Raw genomic sequence first — 21,325 nt, 5'->3', positions numbered from 1 at the left:
TTCTCCCCCGATTACTCAGTTTGGCTGTGTGGCCAGCTTTAGGGAGAGTGTGGTAGCAGGAATACAAGATTGTTATATTTATACACCAAATGGTTGTTTTATTCTTGCCTCAAACAGTGAAAGGGTCCATAACGCCCATGTCTTCATAGTTTTTACAATAAATTGTTTTCCTTTTCAGTAAGAACAGTACCCTCTGCTCAACTCTGCAACCTCTGAACGTGTATGTGTCTTTCGGAGGGGTTAAAATAAAGTATAACGCATGTATCTGTTAGATATCTGTTAGATATCCGTGTACATTGGACAATAAAGTAATCTTTTTCTTCTTTCTTCTTTGCAGTGCCTCAGCCTGGTGATGGAGGACTCAGTGTACCCCGGACGGGCAGTGTTAGTATGTCTATAGAGGTTTGTGAGTTATCTTGTGACTGTTTTATAGCTCACCTTTTTTTGTGGGAGAAGAGAGCTATCGGGATTGAAGCATGGCTGTGTGTCTGTGACTGACCGTATTTCTGTTCTCCAGTGGAGGGCGCTATGAAGAGAGCTAAGATCGCCCGGAACACCCACATTGTATTTTCCTTTTTGTACACATTTGTTTCATCATCTGAACAAATAATAATCCTCTTGGAATGGCCTACCATGAGGTCAAGAAGGAGCTGGCCCTGGACCAAAGGTAAGGTGGCCTGTCTCCTGGGTGAGTACATTTAACACCTAGTCGCACACATTTACTTCCCACGTTTATGCACACATCAAATCAGGTTACAGAACATTTAGCTGGGCTTAAGACCCCTAGACATAACGAGAGCAACAAAATCAGTACACTAGTTATTGGTTTCGTAGCAGTTCCTTTAATATTTCTATACTGTAATAATGTCCATTAGCTCAGGTGCGATGACATTCACAGTGGTGTGTGTGTTTTAGGTCAGTGAGCCTAAACGTCAGGGTGGTGTTTGTGGCTGGCCATAGGGTCCTCCTCCTACTGTAACATCCACGCCCTCAGCCCCACTCAGCCCATACTCCTCCCCGGGAACACGGCTCTCACCCCAGGGCCCTTCCACACACTACCCCTCCCTGGAGGATCACATGGCAAGTGTGGGTTTAGCTGTGGTGCCAAACGCCTGGGACCAGCCCTTACTGCTGGGTGTGAAGGGCACCACCCCAGACCCTGGCTCCTACCGTTTCCTGACGCCCGCTGAGTTTCTAGAATTGGAGGTGGACACTTGTGAGGTGCCTGGTGGACTGCCATCGATGTACCAGAAGGCCCATGAGGAGAGGGAGAAGAGTGTACAGGACTGGCAGAAGACGGTGAAGGATGCCCACCTGAACAAGTGAGTGACAGAGCAGAGACAGACACTACCAGTCAGCCATTCTACCGCTTAGATTTATCAGCAATTTGACCAGCGCTCAGTGAGTGGAAATATGAAGTGCTTTCCAGTTTCCAGGATCAATGTGAATATAATGCAGCCACTCAAAGTCTGTGACTACTGTGTCACTTAATTTACATAACAAGTGACCCAGTTGCGTTCACTAATATGATTTACAAATAAATGCAATGATTTAATGGGGAGCTAATTGAGGGGCCCAAGTGCTCATTTAAAGTGAACTCTGGTTGTCTGTTAATGTTTTTGAGTCTTGTTCCTGTAGTAAGTTGTCTGTTTTCAGAGAGCGGTGGCGTCAGTTCCAGGCCCTGGTGGAGCAGAAGTTCCATGATTGGCTGTTGGAGTCGGGACACAGACATGGGCTGGACAGCCTTATCCCCCCCTGCATCACTTCCCAGGACCCCTCGCACAGCGACAGCCTGGAGGCCAGGCCAAATGACACCAGGCAGGAAGGGACATCTAGATGGACAGTGGGGAGGACACCTTTTGCCTTGCTGACTTTTTGGGTTCTTGTTGATGGAGATCCCCATACAAAGAAGCTTTTGCCTCACAGTCAGCTGTTTGCTTCACAGCCACTGGTAGCACTAAGCCCTTTGTTTGCATGCTGTCCACAGTTCCAGACAGGCCTGGATCTGATCTGAGGATCACTAGACTGCAGAAGGGTGGCCTGGTATACACCTCTGGCTCTGTTCTCGTCCCCTGTATGCTGTCTCGCCCTCCCACTGCTGCATTCCTTCATCTAGTTGAGACTGGTGTGTCCAGATTCTCTACCCTTGCACACTCACTCTCATGGATTTACCAATGGTGGGGATGGTAGAGAATCAGGACACAGGCAGTGGTCCTAGAGTACTTGGGGTACGACTACAGGGTACCTATTGTTAGCCACTCAGGTTAGATCTGCCTAGAGTCTGGTTCTTCTGCTGTGTGCACTGTACCAATGAAATAATAGGGAATCATTTAACTGTCTGTTAAATTCAGAGATTGACCTTCCAGTATAGGGGAAAGATGTATTAATGTATACATATGATATTAAGTTGTTTATGTATTTTCTGGTAGCGTAGGAGAGAGGGTGTGATGAATTTAAAGGCCTGTGCCAAATTCCAAGGAATGTAATACCTTTAGCACCTGAGCGCCAATCTGTTTGTGCTGTCATGTCAACTCCTTATCACTCATTGTCATGTCAAACTGTTTCAAAATGTTTGACTTTGGCAATGGGGTTGGCAAGAGCACGAACCGATCTGGGACCAGGCTAGTGCCTCCCTCAGATGGGACTTTGGTCTGTAGACTATAATAGCCACCTCGAAGAAGATGGCAGAACACATTAGTGTTATGAGAAGAGAAAGATGCCTTTGAGGGAGCAGTTATATTCCGTTACATGGGCCATTCAGTTATATTCCGTTACTGTGTACTATTAAAATAAGCCTAGCATGCTCCAGAGAATGCTGATGTTGCTAGGTAACCAGGTATTTCTCTTCCTTATTAGTCCTTTGCTTCTTCGGCCAGTGTGGATGGATGAGATTGTATTATTGTTCTTCTGCCTTGCTGCTGTAGTTTAGTTCTCAGGGACTTCCCCTGTGTATGGCCTCTTTATTGTTATGTCATCTTATTGTGTTACTTTTTATTTGATATTTTACTTTAGTTAGCAAATATTTTCTTAACTCTATTTCTTGAACTGCGTTGTTGGTTAAGGGCTTGTAAGTAAGCATTTCACAGTAAGGTCTGTTGTATTCTGCGAATGTGACAAATAAAAATGGATTTGATTTGCCTTTCAATTAAATTGCACTATGTCGGCCTACCTACATGTTACAATGGAAATTATTTTCATGTTTTCTAAGAGCACAATTTTGTTTAGTTCTGTTTTTTCTTTAGTCATGAATAAACTATTCATTTTTGCCTTGACATGCCTTTTATTGTTGAATATCGTACTTTCATAGAGACCCTGTATATCGACCTCAGCTAATGTTTAGTTATACTGTTGGACAAATCACAAACCATTACAATTAGCTGTAGCACAGCCAAATTGTATAGAGATAAACTATTTTTGGCTAAGACGGGGGAGCAGATGTTGAACAATCACCTCCGAATCATTCATTGGCCCTAGAGGAGGAAGGGAAGAGTGATTGGCCTGCACGCTTGACAGATTTTCATGCTTCTTGGTTGTATTCTAGTGTAATGGACCTTGCATAGTTCAAATGTCTAATGAATGCCTCCAAGTTCACCCACACACATATTTCCCCCATTTGTGTTTAGTTGAAGACATGAATACGCCCGAAGAGAACTTGTGACACTTTAAACAATGGGGGCACAATATCTTTGCATCTGGGCAGAATTTGGCCCTTTTGGTAGACTCTTGGCCTGAGGTGGTAGGCACATTGGTCATAGGCTGGTGTGGGGGTGATGGGAACAAGCTGGCAGGGTGGCGTGTAGGGAGGGTGTGTGTTTTGGTGGATGTAGGGGGCGAGATGAGTTGGGGGGGGCAATTCAGCAAGCCAGCAGAGAGGGGGTCAATGGGCACTCTCACCATGCTGTCATTATGCCGTAATCCCGCTTCACTTTTCTGGAAAAACTGAATAGCACTAGAATCACTGACTCAATTTTTGGATCCCATTTTCATGACAAAGCGATTGTTCCACTCACTGTTTAAAAAACTGGGAGGCTGGGTATATAAAAGGGCTTGGGTGGCAGGACCAGAGGCATCCAGACTTCGGGGAGACCAGCAGACCACCGCTATCTATCAAGCCTAGCCCACAAACAATGTCCAAAATGGGCAGGGTGAGTAACAGGGATATGGCCGCTTGGCTCTGGGCAATCACTGACTCCATCAGAACAGGTTCTAATGATACAGTATAGTGGGCAGGATAGTGATTGTATGGTGGCAGTAGCATAGCAGTGATTTTCTGTGGTGTGTTTGGTTTAGTTATAGGATGGCCCATTTTCATATTTTCTGTCAAACTTGGTGGATTTATCCTGCTGGCCATTGCCATAGTAATAACAACGTAATAGTATAATTGTAATGTAAGTGTAGTAATACCAGTGTAATAGTCTTCTGTGTGATGCCTGGTATACAAGTGGAGGGCACTATTGCCAGACAGCACAGCTCAATCCCATCTGTGAGATAGAATGCTGGTTAAAGCTTGTCAGCACTGGTGTCCTGCAGAAATTGACATAATCTCTGCCTGTCTTAAATACACATTTTTATTATAAATACAGTCTTCGATTTGGCATTCAAGGCATCAGGAATGTGTTGAGTGATTGACTTGTTCTTTGGTAGTTTGGAAAAAGCTATTCATTGTGTAAAAAGGTACCTACAGTGCAGTGCAGAGCTTTTATCAAGCATATGAACCTAAGTTCAACCCACTCACTCCACTCTGGTCTCTTTTGTTCTCGTCCAGATTGTCTTTTACGAGGATAAGAACTTCCAGGGCTGTCGTTATGAGTGTGACAGCGACTGCACCGACTTCCATTCCTACCTGAGCCACTGCAACTCCATCCGTGTGGAGAGTGGAGCCTGGGTGGTGTACGAGAGGCCCAACTACATGGGCTACCAGTATGTTCTGACCAGGGGAGAGTACCCTGAATACCTGCGCTGGATGGGCCTCAATGACCGCCTCAGCTCCTGCAAGATGATCCACTTTGTAAGTCTGCCACTGCCTCAGTCCTTAGAGCATTATAGTGAACGAAAGGAGATATCATTATGTTTTTTCAATAACAGTATCTAGATGGGGTGTGTCTGTTAGGTCTATGCTGAGCTGTCTGAATGGGGTGTACCGTATGTTGTATTATAAACCGGGTTGTTTGGGTCCCGTATGCTGATTGGCTGAAACAGAATTTCAGCCGTGTGTACATCAGGCAATATATCACAGTGATGATGCAAAAATAATTGTTTACTGTTCTATTTATGTTGGTAGCCAGTTTATAATAGCAATAAGGCAACTCTAGTCTTTGTGGTATATGGCCAATATACCACATCCCCTCTGGTCTTATTGCTTAATTAGAGCACAGAACACTGTACACTTCCCTTTAATGCACAGGGTAGGCTATACATTGTAGTAGTAATTTCATAGATCAACAGAAAAACCAAGAATAGCTATTATAGTGATAGCAAAAGTGGTATAGACAGGTATATGCAAGTAAACCATTTCTGACTGTTCGTCAGATGGGCATATTAGGCATCCAAATCCCAATGAGGCCAGGCACAGAACAGTGACAGTGGCGGTTCACCCAGGACCCAGGGCTTTGTCAAAGGAGTTCAATACCAGCATATAGCACTGAGCAAGTGATTGTGGCACTGATCGCTATTGGCTGACCTAGAGCTGGCAGGAAGAGTCAGACCTACACTTCTACTGTAGAATCAATCAATTGTCCAACTATGGTGCAGAATATGGTGGTGGAAATATTCTCTGTAACACAGGAAGCCATAAACGGCCCAAACAACAGCAGTGAAAAAAATACAGCATGTTCTAAAAATATATGTTTCTTTTCTCATGATGGTCCGTTCAGTTTCGGACCAATCTCAAGAGTATAAAAACATTGGATTGGTGATGGGTTGGTAGACAAATGCATTTTGGGTCGACCAGAACATCGACAAACACACAACAATACTTTACAAACCTTGTGTGTTACTAGCTATCCTTACATCCTAGCCCCCAAAATAAACCAGAAGTTGCTGAGTAAGAATCTCATCTCCCTATATATCCCTCCTTCCCCCTTTCTCTTACCCCACATCCCCTCCCCCTTCTTTCCCAATCCCTTGCACTAACCCCTCGCCTCCACCTCCACTACTACCACCACCACCCCCCATCCCCACCCCCCCACAGTCCTGTGGGACCCAGTACAAGATGCAGCTATATGAGAAGGATGACTTCGCGGGCCAGGCCTTCGAGGCTGCCGAGGACTGCCCCTCAGTCCTGGAGAAGTACCGTTGGAGGGAGGTGTACTCCTGCAAGGTGCTGGATGGCTGGTGGGTCTTCTACGAGCACCCCAACTACCGTGGACGCCAGTACTTCCTGGAGAAGGGAGAGTACAGGAAGCCTGGGGACTGGGGTGCAGTCAGTCCCACTGTCCAGTCCTTTAGACGCTTCACTGAGTGATCTTCCTGACCACACAACAACACCAACCTCAACACCAACCTCAACCTCAAACCCAACCTCAATATTATCATACATAATATGCATAATATGGACTTTGAATAACCCTAATATTTATTGATTTTGAATAACGCCTATCCTATTACTTTGAGTCATTTGATTGTGACTTTACTGAGGTCTCTCTCCTGAAATAAAAACTTGGCTGGTAAGCAGATCTGAAATGTTGGCGTTTTTGTGTGTGTCTGTGTCAGTGAATGTGTGAAGCTGGAAGGTAGAAGGTGTATTCTTTTGTCCAAAATGTATGACCCTGAACTGATACAGCCCAAAGGGAGATCAACTTCTACATGTGGAATTTAGACACTGAATAATTTGGTTCAAGCTATAAGGAATATCAAGTGAACTAATAAGACAATGTCATCATGACAGATGCCAAGATATCTTAATGATGCATAACAGCTCCAGTGCCAGAAATTTACCCAGCTTTCCATTACCAAGTCGTTACTTTACAAAAATGTCCTCACAAAGAATTCTTCTAGCGACCTTGTCTCATAGTTATATAACAGGTTTCAGGTCTACAGTGATGGGGTGAGGGTTGTGATGAGTCACAACAGAGAAGCAGTTTCCTTCCCCACCAATCAGAGCCATCGTTGTCAACTCGTCAGAGTCGCCCAGGAGAGCCGAGCAGAAGGAGTGCCGAGCAGAAGGAGAGCCGAGCAGAAGGAGTGCCGAGCAGAAGGAGTGCCGAGCAGAAGGAGTGCCGAGCAGAAGGAGAGCCGAGCAGAAGGAGTGCCGAGCAGAAGGAGTGCCGAGCAGAAGGAGTGCCGAGCAGAAGGAGAGCCGAGCAGAAGGAGTGCCGAGCAGAAGGAGTGCCGAGCAGAAGGAGTGCCGAGCAGAAGGAGAGCCGAGCAGAAGGAGAGCCGAGCAGAAGGAGTGCCGAGCAGAAGGAGTGCCGAGCAGAAGGAGTGCCGAGCAGAAGGAGAGCCGAGCAGAAGGAGTGCCGAGCAGAAGGAGTGCAGCATGAGAGGCCAGGGTACAGCAGACTAGAAGGGTAGGGCAGAGAGAGATGACATTTGGCACTCATTGAATCCATTTTTAATTTGTATTTAATGTATTCAATGTACAGTGTGTGTGTACATTGAATCCATTTTGTTTGTGTTGTCTGTGACCTTGTGTGCACTACAGTGAATATATGGATGTAATATAACTGGTCAAAGCCTACGGTACTCAGCGTCCAGGCTGAGCTCCACACTGCCCCTTTTGGTCAGATCTGTAACAGCAACCCCTGGCACACCAACATCATCCAATCACCAATCACATGGACACTGTGGGAATATCTGGAGCAAACATAGGATGGTGCCCGTGTTTGAACAACCCTTTGACTTAGCAGCACAATATCCTGGGCACATTTAGAGGAGGACTACATTGTCTGTAACAACTATCCATTAACTTACTCAATGTTAAAGAATATGGAAAACGTCAGCCACTAGACTGTTTTCCTGTATCTGAGTTGTTGAAGCTCCACATCTGGACACTAGAGGGGGTTGGTGTAGTCTCTCCCAGCAGAAGCCTGTGGTGGTGGGCCTCAGTAAGACTGTATTCCCCAGTAGAACACTTTCTCTTACCCAACCCTCCACAGATCACCACCACAGATCACTGCCCCTCCTTCATCGTTGTCTGAATGGGAGAAGCGAGGCTCACATAGTCAAAGTTCTGTGGGTATTGTATTTATTTGTTGTTGGCGGGCTATGTTCCCCACAGCTGGATAATGCAGGAGGTAATAATATAATGAACAGCAAAGTTTTAAAAACACCTCAGTCCAACACTGGCCATCAAGACAAAGGAAGTGGGCATCAAAAGTTCTGCCTCTGCCTCCAAACACAAACAGGAAGTTCTGACCTCTGAGGAAGAGATCGGAGAAGGCTGTTGAGGCATGATTCCTGCTGAAAACTGACTTAAAGGCTCAGTGCAGACAAAAACATGATTTTCTGTGTTATTTATATATATTTCCACACTATGAGGTCAGAATAACACACACTGGTTGAATCAATGTTGTTTCCACGTCATGTCAATGAAATTATGTTGAACCAATGTGGAATAGACATTAAATTGACGTCTGTGCCCAGTGGGTAATGCCCTTTTAGTGTAAGAGCTGTTTGAAAAGACTGCCTGAAATTTCAGCCTGTTTAGTGGAATGGCGTTTTGGCCTGCCTGGTGAAATTAGTTGATAGACCAATAAGAAAGAGAGTTCCAAACCTCTCTGCCAATAATCGCTAGTTTTCTGTTTTCTCCTCCCCACTCAGGCCACTCCTAGCAAAATTCTTTCTTGGGAAATTGCTCTTTGCTAAGGAACTATTTTTGTTGACCATTTTAACTGAAAACAGTCACAGTAAGGTTACCCAGAAGTGATTTGATATTGAGATAAAAATGGCTGCATTGGACCTTTAAGATCAGTGTTTAAGAGTACTCACCCATGGTCAGAGTGTGTCTCCATCTTGGTTGAGGCGGGTTGCCACTACACGTCATTTTCTTCAAAGATAGCCTCACTGATGCCTGGCCGTCAGGGGCAACGGGGTCAAGCAGGTTACATTGTGATTCTGATTGGGTTGAGTGGGGAGGAGCGGCCACCAAACACAGCTCCCCGCCCAGGCACAGATGTTACTGTGTGATACAGTATGACACCTGGGAGGAGAACAGAACCTGACCAGGAACAACTCTGGGTTCTATAGCCTATATCTAGAACCCAGAATATTTCCTGGTCAGAACAAAACACAGTTTTTGTTGGAAAACTCAATGCCCTAATAGTACCATTGACCAAATCCATTGAACCCTCTTACCCCAGTCATTGGATGATTTCACACAGGCACATCTCCAGCCACCCTTGGCTCTGATGAGGACCCTGGCTGTAGTATCCTCTCTACCCCCCCAGCCTGAGCCGCCACTGAGCAGCACCAGCCCAGGACCCAGGGGCATCCCCAGACCCTCCACACACATCTCCCCAACCACGGCCTCACAGCCAGGGGAGGCGGCTCAGCACCAGCCTCAGGGGAGGGATGGGAGACACTATGGGGGGTAGACACAGAGGAGGACACGCCAGACATCCAGTATTCTCTGTGATGATACTGGCATTAGTGTTCAATAAATTAAAATACAGAATGGAAGAATAAATGGTTGCAGGGAAATTGGAAAGATGTTCAATATAAAATGTTTGTGTTTGTGTGTAGTGTATATCTTTGATGGGGAGGTTGATGGCTAGTGAGTTGAATCAAAAGTAGACCGCAGGATTCTAGATTAGAGTAACTGACCTCAAACGCATCGAATGGTTCCAGGCTCTCTACTCCGCGTGTCTCCTTCTGTGGTATCAGACCCAGGTAGAACTCATTCATATCCAGACACTGTTCCCAACCATGTAGGCAACACTCAGCCCACACACTTAACAACACTTATTCAACAGAGATAGAGTACATTTATATGGCTGCTTTTAGGTAGCAGCAGTAGCTTTCAGTCAACCATACTTGCCCTGTTCAGGAACCTGTGCAGTCCTGTCTGGGTAGTGTCTGAGCGAGTGCAAGGTGGAGCTGAGCTTCAGGAAGTGGTCGTGCATGACTCGACCAAAGGGGTTGTGGGGGCTGATCTATTCGTACATCACAAATGGCAACTTGGGGAGGAGCCTCACAGCCCAGCCAATAACAGCATCCGACCAGGGTCAAAAGAATAAGTACAATTACACTTAATTCTAACATGGATACCAGGTATCCATCACCCTTACACACAAACACACATAAACAAACCAACAAACAAAAGCATGCACACGCATGCGCACGCACACAAACACATTCCACTCCATTCTCACACTGTGTCTCCATGTAGGTGAGCACCACTTCAGACAATAGCAGGGTAGGGGAACTCTAGATCAGCCCCACTAAGAGACTCTTCCACTAGGCTACCTGCCACCCCAGTCACTGCAACAGATTAAAACATTCTGCCCTCAACTCTACAGAAATGTGATAAAATCTGATATTCTGCTTCTCTAAGAAACGAACATGGCCAAGTTCCAACATTTCCAAATCATACAGCAAATGAGGGTGTTTTTGTTCCCATAAAAGGTAAATGGAGGGTATTTTCCAAGCTGGGGTGTAGCGCACAAATATAACATGGCTCTGATTTATCAATAAAAGCATGCCTATATATTGTGTGCGACAGTTTGTTAAATCCTAATCATTTCTGGTGCACACAAATCCTTGAATCTCCACATATGGCAGAATTTAGTAAGAAATGTACACCCGGTTGATAAATGAGGGCACTGGAGAGAGAGAAAGTTACCAAGATACCATCTCTAAAGAGAGAGACAAGCGTGTTGTGAATGAACATATCCTCAGCTAGAACCCTCACAATCTTAAAACATGATCTCTACCATTGATGTGGTGGTAAACTATGCTGTCCGTGGTGAATAAAGTAACTCTCCCTATACTTAAAATACTTTAAAAATACTTTAAAATACTTTCTCACAAAATAAAAAAAGGTGGGTAAACTACACCACTGATCTCCACTGTATATAAACACTGTATATATAAACACTGATTATAAGCATTAGTTATGAATAGTCCATTTTGAGATTTGTGGTGGAGCAGAGAGCAGAAAAATGCACTCACCTACCCTGCATGGTACATTTCCTAGCCTTCATGCACACAGACCTCACCAACAAACAACAAACACAATAATAAATTATACATTTTATTTTAAGCGTTTTTCAAGACACCCAAGGTCTCAGTCAACTTTATTGCTTCAGTCAAATCACATCAAACGTTAAAAAATGTCAGTCTTTCGGTTCACGCAGACGCTTCAGTTTCATAATGTTTGGATCAGTATCCTCTCTTAAACAGAGAGAGGGAGGGAGGCAGAGAGAGAGGAAGAGAAGGAGAGGAAGAGAACAGGGGAGACAAATAGACTACCATTGCTGTTCCCTTTTCCTATGATGACGTTATGACTTGTAGTCTGGTGTCTCTTAAGTTTATCTAGTCAAAGTGCAATGAGTGCTAAAATAGCATCTGGGTCAGAGGAGCATAATACATCCAAACCACAGGAGGTTGGTGGCACCTTAATTGTGGAGGACGTGCTTGGAGTAATAGCTGGAGTGGAATTGGTGGAACGGTATCAGACACATCCAACACATGGTTTCCATGTGCTTGATGCCATTCCATTCGCTCCATTCCAGCCATTATTATAAGCCGTCCCCTCACTTTCACTGATCCAAACAGTCACAATGCTTGTAAAGAGAGACACACTTGTTTTAACCCAGACCTCACACACACTTCCCAAGCCCTGGCCAACCTTGGTCCTGGAGAGCTATATATATATATATATATATATATATACTTTAAAATGTAACTAGGCAAGTCAGTTAAGAACAAGGACGCTGGGCCAATGGTGCACAGTCCTGTGGGCCTCACAATCACAGCCAGTTATGATACAGCCTAGATTCGAACCAGGGTGTCTGTAGTGATGCCTCAAGCACTGAGATGCTGTGCCTTAGACCTCAAGCGTTGTAAGTTACATACTGTATCAACATTAACACACCTTATACAGCTTGTCAATGTCTTGATGAGAGGTTATGTTGAATCAGGTGTGCTAGTGCTGGGCTGGAACAAAAGCACATTCACAGACAGATCCCTCGGTATGAGGAGAATACACACCAACTCTGACATAAAACATCATATTATACTCTATACAGTACATTGTGAATGAATACCAGTGACATCACAGGATCAGAGGTAATGAACTGGTTTGGAATGCTGCTACAGACTGAACTGTGACCTACAGGGTCCCGATCTCATCACCTATTGTGCATTTAGAGAAATAATGTGAGAAGGGAATGAGGGAAGGCGGAGAAGAGGAGACTTTTACCTAGGGCTTGGTGTATCAGAGGGTCAGAGGGGATGTGTTTCTGATGGACTTTAGTTTGGTCCAGGTGTGTGTGTGTCTAGCTGACAGACTTTAGTTTGACCTTCTTGGGCGGTTTGTTAGTGAAGATGTGGTATTTACGTTTATTTATTTTCCCTTTTGTATTGTTTATTTTACATTAGTTTATTATCTATTTCATTTGCTTTGGCAATGTAAACATGTTTCTCATGCCAATAAAGGAACTTTGCCCCCAAGCAGGCAAATCAAACGCTCTCCCTCTTATTGAGGAATATTTTTGATTACGACCTTTTGGCATTACAAATGTTGTTGTTTTTGTGGCGGGAATGCGCTTCCACAGATGCGGTTTACAAATAAAACTATTTTACTCAATGAAATATGTTGGGGAATTTTTGGGAGAGTGGGCACCTTTGCACCTGACGTGAACTAAAACGTGGAAGAATGCCGTTATCTATCCGTTTAAGAAAATCGAGAATGCGGCACTGACTGCGACTGCGCGAATTTGCAGGAAGCGTTAACAGTCCTTTTACCAGTAGATACATTGTCAACAGTCAAGACTCAAGACTGGGATCTTAGATCGTTTTAGAGACAGCGCCGATACTGTCACTGGTATGTATTGATGTTTTTCTACTCCCCGTGTGTAGGCTACATGGGACGTGTATCCGCAAGGCTGAAAGAGAAGGGCGTCGAACCAGAGCTGGGGCCGAATTGACTCATCCGCATCAAAATGACTTGGCTACAACGGAGTCCATTCTCTACGGAGACGCACCAATTAACAGATAAAACGGACAATACCTGCATAACTCCTATTCTCCAATATAAAATAAAAAATAAAGCTAAATGCGTAGCAGGTAATTAACGATGGCAAAGCCACATACGTGGTTTGATCTCTGGTGGTGAAAGCACAGTCATTCCCCTGATATGACAATGGGTGTGTTCGAGGGCTTAGCCTCATGAAGCCGACAGTAGACGAAAGTGGGCGAGTGAAGTCGGGGGAGATGACAGCCGAAAGTCGGACAATGTAGTGGTATTACAACATTAAGGCTGAGATCAACATGGCAGAGTCAACATAGCTGCTATTGTTTATAAAAGTGTTAATGTGTAAATGTCTAAAGAAACTTCTATACCCCCATATCACGCATTCACAAACTGGAAATATAACATGTGTACAATTGATTGGTTAGAGTGGTCGCAAATATCACTTTTCATTTGTATCCCCTGTAGCTTTAGAATCCGCAAAGTTGGTTCCTGTTTCAGTCACATTCGGCCACGTTTGCGTGGGTGAAACAAAAGCACCCTAATGATTGGTTGACAAATAGTGCCTTCCACAAGGCAGGTGATGCTGCATGGTGTAGTGGGTGAGAAGCAACTGTGGCGACTTCATCAAAAAACTGTATGACCTTTGAGCGCATGATTTTTGTAAAGTTCATGCAGTCGACAAGTCATACATTATTTATAACCATAATGAAACAAACGTTGAAATGACAGCTCTTGTATACATGTGACAGTGGGGAGTGGGAGATCAACACACATCATTGGTGCGAATGTCAGACATAACCATTTTGTCCTATCAATTGTACCTGGAATGGTCGACACCACTTGTTTTGACCGTTCCATGATTCCTGTGGCGATCTATAATGCAGGCTAGCGCACATCCTCAGCCTGTGTTTTATGTCAGTCATCCTAGATGTGTGGATGGGCTTTATTGCAGATCATGTAATAATCTAGTCATACAGATGAAACAATTACCCACCTGTCCAGACTGAATGACACCTGCTGTCATGTGAGACACTCTTTCCTTTTTCCATTACCAGCAATGCTTTACATAACAGTTCCCTCTATTGTCATTCTCTCTCTCATCTGCAGACAGAAAGAGAGGAGAGGTAGAGAAAGACTTCACATCCTAGAGATCCCTGTAGTCTAAGCTCCCATCACTGGGAGGCCCCACCCTCCACCGTCACCATGGCTACCAGAGGGAGTGGCCAGCCCAATGGCACGCTGCCCCAGACCAAGATCTGCCAGTTTAAACTGGTCCTACTGGGAGACATGGCAGTGGGAAAGTCCAGCCTAGTTCTGCGCTTCGTCAAGGGACAGTTTGATGAGTTCCAGGAGACCACCATCGGAGGTGATGGGGGATGGGGAATAAGGGGAGGGGAGAAGTTGACAGGCACACTGTTGGCCCCAGATCACGGCTGGGCAACTCTGTTCAAATCAAATCAAACTTTATTTGTCACATGCGCCGAATACAACAAGTGTAGACCTTTCCGTGAAATGCTTACTTACAAGCCCTTAACAAACAGTGCAGTTCAAGAAGAGTTAAGAAAATATTTACCAAGGAGACTAAAGTAAAAAGTAATAAAAAGCAACACAATGACAATAACAAGGCTATATACTGGGGGCACCAGTACCAAGTCAGTGTGCGGGGGTACAGGTTAGTTGAGCTAATTTGTACATGTAAGTGGGGGTGAAGTGACTATGCATAGATAATAAACAATGAGTAGCAGCAGTGTACAAAAGGGGGGGTCAATGTAAATTGTCTGGTGGCTTTTTTATTAATTATTCAGCAGTCTTTTGGCTTGGGGGTAGAAGCTGTTGAGGAGCCTTTTTGTCCTTGAGTACCGCAGCGTAAGCACACTGTGCCAGATTTCCTGGATCAAGTTGGGAGGGTTGTCTGAGATGAAAGGACTAAGTTTTACATCATGAGTTATTCATCCTCTCTCTCTCTCTCTCTCCCTCTCAGCTGCGTTCCTGGCCCAGTCTGTGTGTCTAGACGACACTACCGTGAAGTTTGAGATCTGGGACACAGCGGGACAGGAGCGCTACCACAGTCTGGCTCCCATGTACTACCGCGGGGCACAGGCTGCCATCGTGGTCTTTGACATCACCAAGCCGGTAGTCATCAGCACACCACAAAGATGCATGCTCAGAGCTAACTTTAAGAGTAAACAATGAATGTATTGTACTGTATAGAAGCTTTAGCCCTCTCTATCATGTGAACACAGCCATGTTATTTAAATGTTGCACTGTATCTGACTCCTCTTTCTCACCTCCCCCCTCTGTCCCTCTCCTGTGGTCTATATTTTGCCCTCCTGTAGGAGACGTTTGAGCGGGCTAAAGCCTGGGTGAAGGAGCTACAGAGGCAGGCTAGCCCCAACATTGTCATCGCTCTGGCAGGCAACAAGGCGGACCTGGCTGAGAAGAGACTAGTGGAGTATGAGGTACTGTACTCAACACTGACTCTTTAAGATGTTAAGGCCTTTACTGTACAATGACTTAATGCTTTACCACATTTGAATTCTAACTGGGGATTCCCAATACTGATGGATAGCCTTTTCATTATGTGTTGCCTGTCTGACAGGAGGCCCAGACCTATTCTGAAGACACTGGACTTCTCTTCATGGAGACCTCTGCCAAGACTGCCATGAATGTCAACGAACTTTTCCTGGCCATTGGTGAGCTCCCATCTTTTCCCAACAATCTAGAGGGCGTCTTCTAGGGATAATAATTTATATTCAAATCAACTATTGGCTTAATAAAAAAGTTCACATGACCAGGAAAAACTCCAGGGAATAGTTCAAAATAATAATAACAAACATTATTTTTGGCCTCTAACCAAGTGTGTTCCACTATCTCTGCAGCCAAAAAGATGCCCAAAACAGACACCCAGAATCCTACACACGCAGCGCGACACAGGGGAGTGAACCTACAGGATCCTGAAGCCCACAACACCCGATCCTGCTGTGGAGGAGGAGGAGGGAACTAGGACTGCTTCACCGCCATCCTGCCATCCCTGTTCCAAACCTCTGGGGTTGGGCAGGGGGACACCCCCTCCACCCTCCCTCCCATCCACAGACAGACAGACCACTATTGAGAGAAATAGAAAGAGGGGAAGAAAGAAAGAGGGAGTTTGAGTTGGACGGTTGTCTTTTATGAGTGTTTGCCTCACCAACCGACGCCAGAGAGATATTTTGGACAAAGACTAACGGACATGAGGAGGAAAAAGACCGTGAGAGAGTGAATACTTTGTATAGTATTGAGAGCTAATCGTGGCTGTTTTTCGTTTTGTCTGTCTCGTTTAATTTCAATCATGGTTCCATTTGATTATGCAATCAGTGCAGTCAGTTCTTGAGTGGCAGAGAGGGAAGAAAGGAGAGATGGAGCAAGGGAGACTGAAGGATGAGGGAATGAAAGAGTGAATGGGATGCAGGTCATACTCCCTCCCTATAGTATTCCCATTTGTGCACCTCAAAGAGGGGCAGAGCTGTATTAAATGGCCTCTCATCACCCTCCTCTGGCATGAGCCCCAGACAACCTGGACAACCTTAACCCAACTCTGAAGCCTTGGCCTGGGCCATTCCAGATACTCCCCAGTCCCTACAGATAGAGTAACCCATGTTAGATGGCACAGGTTACCCACCATCCCAAAAGACAGAGGGAGGATAACCACAGTTTATTGCCTCTTCTAATGCCCTTATTTCCTCTGGTGCCCTTTATTTATTTGAATCCCTAGGCTATATTATTATAATTATTACTCCTTAGACAGCGGTGTTGTGAAACATCATGCTGCCAGTACCAGTCTGGTATTATCCAGGCATCTCCTCCTCATTTATCTATCTTCTACGCACAGATGTAGATGTACACTAAAGAACCCAGAGTCCAGTATTTATTTGCTGTTGGGACTGAGTCATGCTCTAGGCCATGTCTGTCTGGCTAGACCTTCACTGGAAGCCTTCACTGTTTCTAACAATCAATCCACTGTCTAGTGCACAATTGGTGATATCCATGGCCACAGTCTCTCCTGGTCAGTTTACATCGTCAGCAGAAATTCCTTGCCCCTCGTAGTGATAACTTATAGTTGGTATTGATCTCAAACCCTAGCCTGGTCCCAGATCTGTCTCCCTCTGCTCAATATTGACTATAGGAGTTTGCAAGAAAGCACAAGCAGATCTGGGACCAGGCTACTCAAACCCCTCTAGACTTGCAGTCCTGTGGGTAGGAAACCAATGCATCTGGTATCTGGCCTGTCATGTTGTGAATGCAAGGTCCATGATCTACATGATATGTTCTGCTGTTCCTTATTTGTCTTGTTTCTTACTGCTTAAGAGTTGATGTCATTGAAAACATTGTAAACAAACGCTTTTAACGTGATTAATGAGCTGATGCTGTTCAAAGCACTGGAGTGAGACGACAAGCTTTGGTGACAGAGCTACTCAATCTGTTGATGGATTCTGAATTGACCCTTAACCCCTAGACATATTTATGTAGATCTGAACAGATCAGAAAGGTTAATGTTTTATGATAGTTGCTTAACCTGGCCAAATAGGTGGATTATTTTTGCCATATTGCTTCCACCTCTCCAAGATCTACAGGAGTGTCTGGTGTAGGAAAGGATCCATTTGGGATGTGTCCAAGGCTTAGCTAAGAAGAATAAGGCTGCTTACAAGGGGTTTAAAAACAAAACAAGAAGTGCCTTCTCCCATTTTCTTCCTTTGTTCTTTGTTTTGGGTTTGCTTTGGCGTGTTCAATAGGCAGACATGTACGTTTTTATTGAACCTTTATCTTATCAGGGGGTCACACTCAGACCAAGGTCTCTTTTACAGATGAGCCCAGAATGACAGAAAATATACGCAGCAAAATGCAAACAGAAAGAAAAACACACTAGCTAGGTTTCCATCCAATTGGTGACAGATTTATGTGAATATGTGCGTAGGCTGGGCTGGTAGATTATATAATGGGATTATTATGGATGGGCGCAAGAATAATTGTTTTTGTTAAACGGCAGTCAAGCGTCGATCATGTCACCAGAATAAGACCCTCGATATGTATTGGAAAGGAGCATCAAGATCACTATGCGCTTTCACCACCCTGTGAAGTTCATCATATATTATTTCATCTGTAGCCTAATAAACTGCATGGTTTCCCGAGTCATAGTGGGAGGACAACACATCATATCGTCACAACTTCACGTTTACTTCCATATGATGGTTATTATATCAATATTTGGGAATAAAGGTGTTTCCACCACCATTTCTCACATAATTAATTAAGACACAAAAAAGATCCCACCAGGTCGAACGAACAAATTCTGTCTGCATTTTAAAAAATTTACCGAAAAGACCTGTTTCCATCACAGCTGTCGTGATTTTTTTTATACGGTATGACATAACCCGCAAACAAACGTCGAAGGTTGATTGTTCCACAAATAAGGTGCAAGAAAACTAAAAGCTGATTCACTTAACACAGTAGAGACCAATGGAATTTCCAGAGTTCGCCATACCAGCTAAAAATTAAAAGTAAAGCATCTCCCTGGACCTCAACATGAGCTTGTAACCATGAACTCTTTATGTACAATGTAATTCTGCTCTTTGTACAGTTGTAAGGAGCTCTTCTTGTCAAATTCAGTATATTTTGTCACCTAATTTGATTGAAACTGTTGATTTTACTAACTAGAGTACGTATATCATTACGCTGGAATTAGTCACTAAGGACACCAGTCTATGTGATGAGCTCTACTTCATTTCAAAGCTAATTGTTTCATAGGCTGTCATCATGATTAATTGATAAGTCCATGAGTCACTCACTCATGGCCTCTTATTCTATGATCACAGGTTAGTGTAATAATGATGAAGTCCACACGATGTGGGAAAGTCTCAAACGCCCCTCAGCTCCTCTGTAAAGTGTTGTTCAATAAAGATGTGCTATTGCGCCATGTGTGCAGTGAATATGAACTGAGGGCTTGTATCATAAATGGTTTAGTCCAGTTGTGCCATTTGTCTCTGTCATGGGTTAAGCTTGAAATATAGTTTTTCATTTAGGGGGTGGGGGGCTTGCAACAACAAAAAAACAAACCACTGGTTTAGGCAGTCACAAAGCACTGCATAAAAATGAACATGGGCCTGATCTCAGCATTTGTACAGGAGTAAAGATGTCATACACAAGGTTCATGTTCAAAATTGATTTGACTATTTATTGCAGGGTTTCCCAAACTGGGTCCTGGGGCCCCCCTGGGGGGACATTTTGTTTTTTTTGCCCTAGCACTACACAGCTGATTCAAATAACCAACTTGTCATCAAGCTTTGATTATTTGAATCAGCTATGTAGTGCTAGGGTAAAACCCATAACGTGCACCCAACAGAGGGCCTCAGGACTGAGTTTGGGAAACACTGATTAGTGTACAAACATAATCATGTTCTTTACACAGGTTAGCATTTTTCGTCATGAATCTTGTTCTGGAGGCAGTTCTGCAGAGTGGTCACTAGCTGGCACAGTTACAAAGTCAAAAGTTGATTTTAAACCTAACCTTAACCACACTGCTAACCCTAATGCCTAACCTTAAATGAATACCAAAAAAATAGTTTTGAGTTATCATGAATTTGTACAATATAGCTAATTTTGACTTTGCAGTTGGCCCTTCTAGCGGAAATCGCTCAGTTCTGCCTCCAGGGCAAGATTCATGAATAAACATCAACTTGCATTCTTTACATGATATACTTGTTTTATGTTTTGTTTACAACAGCCCTTTTGCAGTTGACCCACACTAGAAAACGAGTCAGTAAAATGTCTGAAATCAACCTTTGTCCAAAATGTAATTATTTACAAAAACATAAATTAGACTTAAAAACATACATTTCCATCATGGGATTCTCCCCTCTCCCTTTCCTAATAAAACAGCTCTCTGTTGGTTTGCAATCAAGAAGGACAATTGACAGACAATATCAATATAAAAACATCATGAGAATCTTGTATATTTCACAACAGTTCCCACCAAAACTTGGGTCAAGTTCCAGCCCTAGTCCTCACTCTCTTTGTCGTCGACTGCTGTGTAGATGACCTGGTTCCTGCGTTTGATCCTGGAGTTGCTACCCGTACTGCTGTGGTCCCCCTTCTTCCCACTGGTGCGCTTGGGGATCCGGACATGGGGCTCCTCCCCCTCCCTTTCCCCTTCCAGGGGTGAGGATTGAGAGGGGGTAGGCAGGTTGAGGGACAGGCCAGAGGGTGTAGCGGGGTCTGATTTGGGCTCAAGCATGGACAGGACCATGCGACTGGGGGGGTTGCTCTCCAGAGGCTCCCTGAGTCCCGTCTCTCTCCTGCTTCCCCCGTCTCACCCTCAGGCACCACTGCATCAAGGCCCTCCCCCTTACCCCTTTTCTCTCCTCCCTCCTTCTCCCCCTCTTCTTCCTCTATGGTAATCTCATCAGGGTTGTATGAGCTGGACAGGCCTGAGGTGTCAATAGGGTTCATCCCCACTCTGGACATCATCATCCTCCATCCCCACTCTGGACATCATCATCCTCCAGCTCTGGGGCTCCTGTGCCCATCTGTCCCCCGACCTGGGCATAGATGTCTGTGAGGCCATCTATGCCCAGGTCGGCACAGAGCTGGGTGGTCTGGGGGTTGGTGCTGTAGCTGGGATGGGGGCGGCAGGGTAGCCTAGTGGTTAGAGCGTTGGACTAGTAACTGAAAGGTTGCAAGTTCAAATCCCCGAGCTGACAAGGTACAAATCTGTCGTTCTGCCCCTGAACAGGCAGTTAACCCACTGTTCCTAGGCCCTCATTGAAAATAAGAATTTGTTCTTAACTGACTTGCCTAGTTAAATAAAGGTAAAATAAAAAAATAAAAGGGGGCCAGGCAGGATCGTAGGCTGGCACGGTCAGGCTGAAGTTGTCTGGGATGGACAGCTCACCTCCCAGTTCACCCACAGCCTCCATCATGTTTGCCTCAGACGCACTGATGTCCCACCTGGACAACAAGTGTGGGTGTGTAAGTGAGGGGTGGTCTGTAAGTATACAAATGTGTATGTGTGTGAGAGAAGAGGTGTTTAAGTGAGATAGCAGGGTGTGTCATATGTGTGAGAGAGAGAGGAATACAGACAGCGTGAGTATTTGACCTTATGTGGAGGTTTCCAGTAGTTAGGGCTAACAGCCAGCAGGCTGTCTTTTAGCCTTCGGG

The 21,325-nt window shown here is 44.7% G+C and overlaps 4 protein-coding genes and 1 pseudogene across 5 annotated transcripts; 3 read left to right on the top strand and 2 right to left on the bottom strand.

Moving 5' to 3' along the window:
• Positions 1-3,267, top strand: LOC112245681 (TBCC domain-containing protein 1-like). Of its 2 annotated transcripts, XM_042318981.1 has the most exons (5): positions 1-220; positions 338-402; positions 518-667; positions 916-1,322; positions 1,657-3,267. In XM_042318981.1, exons 4-5 carry the CDS (start codon positions 1,078-1,080, stop codon positions 2,012-2,014), a joined length of 603 nt encoding a protein of 200 aa, XP_042174915.1. In that variant the 5' UTR covers positions 1-220; positions 338-402; positions 518-667; positions 916-1,077; the 3' UTR covers positions 2,015-3,267. The 2 variants fall into 2 exon arrangements, with proteins under 2 accessions (XP_042174915.1, XP_024269596.1); XM_024413828.2 differs by having other exon boundaries at positions 338-667.
• Positions 3,268-4,037: 770 nt separating this feature from the next.
• Positions 4,038-6,674, top strand: crygs2 (crystallin, gamma S2). Its single transcript, XM_024406690.1, has 3 exons — positions 4,038-4,145; positions 4,766-5,008; positions 6,191-6,674. Exons 1-3 carry the CDS (start codon positions 4,128-4,130, stop codon positions 6,461-6,463), a joined length of 534 nt encoding a protein of 177 aa, XP_024262458.1. The 5' UTR covers positions 4,038-4,127; the 3' UTR covers positions 6,464-6,674.
• Positions 6,675-6,907: 233 nt separating this feature from the next.
• lcmt2 (leucine carboxyl methyltransferase 2) lies at positions 6,908-10,160 on the bottom strand (the record flags this gene model as incomplete). Its single annotated transcript, XM_042320088.1, is given in 8 exon segments — positions 6,908-7,536; positions 7,680-7,764; positions 7,945-8,075; positions 8,929-9,058; positions 9,060-9,139; positions 9,295-9,486; positions 9,654-9,876; positions 9,990-10,160. Coding segments are annotated over 8 exon segments (1,536 nt in total), but the record flags the coding sequence as incomplete, so codon positions are not given.
• A 2,684-nt stretch (positions 10,161-12,844) lies between these two features.
• LOC112238081 (ras-related protein Rab-5B) lies at positions 12,845-19,085 on the top strand. The gene is made up of 6 exons (XM_024406681.2): positions 12,845-12,985; positions 14,243-14,501; positions 15,117-15,268; positions 15,472-15,594; positions 15,735-15,828; positions 16,015-19,085. The coding sequence occupies exons 2-6, from the start codon at positions 14,339-14,341 to the stop codon at positions 16,137-16,139; spliced, it is 657 nt and encodes a 218-aa protein (XP_024262449.1). The 5' UTR covers positions 12,845-12,985; positions 14,243-14,338; the 3' UTR covers positions 16,140-19,085.
• Positions 19,086-19,316: 231 nt separating this feature from the next.
• On the bottom strand, positions 19,317-21,087 carry LOC121846231 (annotated as a pseudogene).
• Between the last annotated feature and the right edge of the window lie 238 nt (positions 21,088-21,325).

Source organism: Oncorhynchus tshawytscha, linkage group LG03 (genome assembly GCF_018296145.1).
Source record: "Oncorhynchus tshawytscha isolate Ot180627B linkage group LG03, Otsh_v2.0, whole genome shotgun sequence".
In the NCBI taxonomy this organism is placed as follows: domain Eukaryota; kingdom Metazoa; phylum Chordata; class Actinopteri; order Salmoniformes; family Salmonidae; genus Oncorhynchus; species Oncorhynchus tshawytscha.
This window is presented reverse-complemented; position numbering and strand designations above follow the sequence as displayed.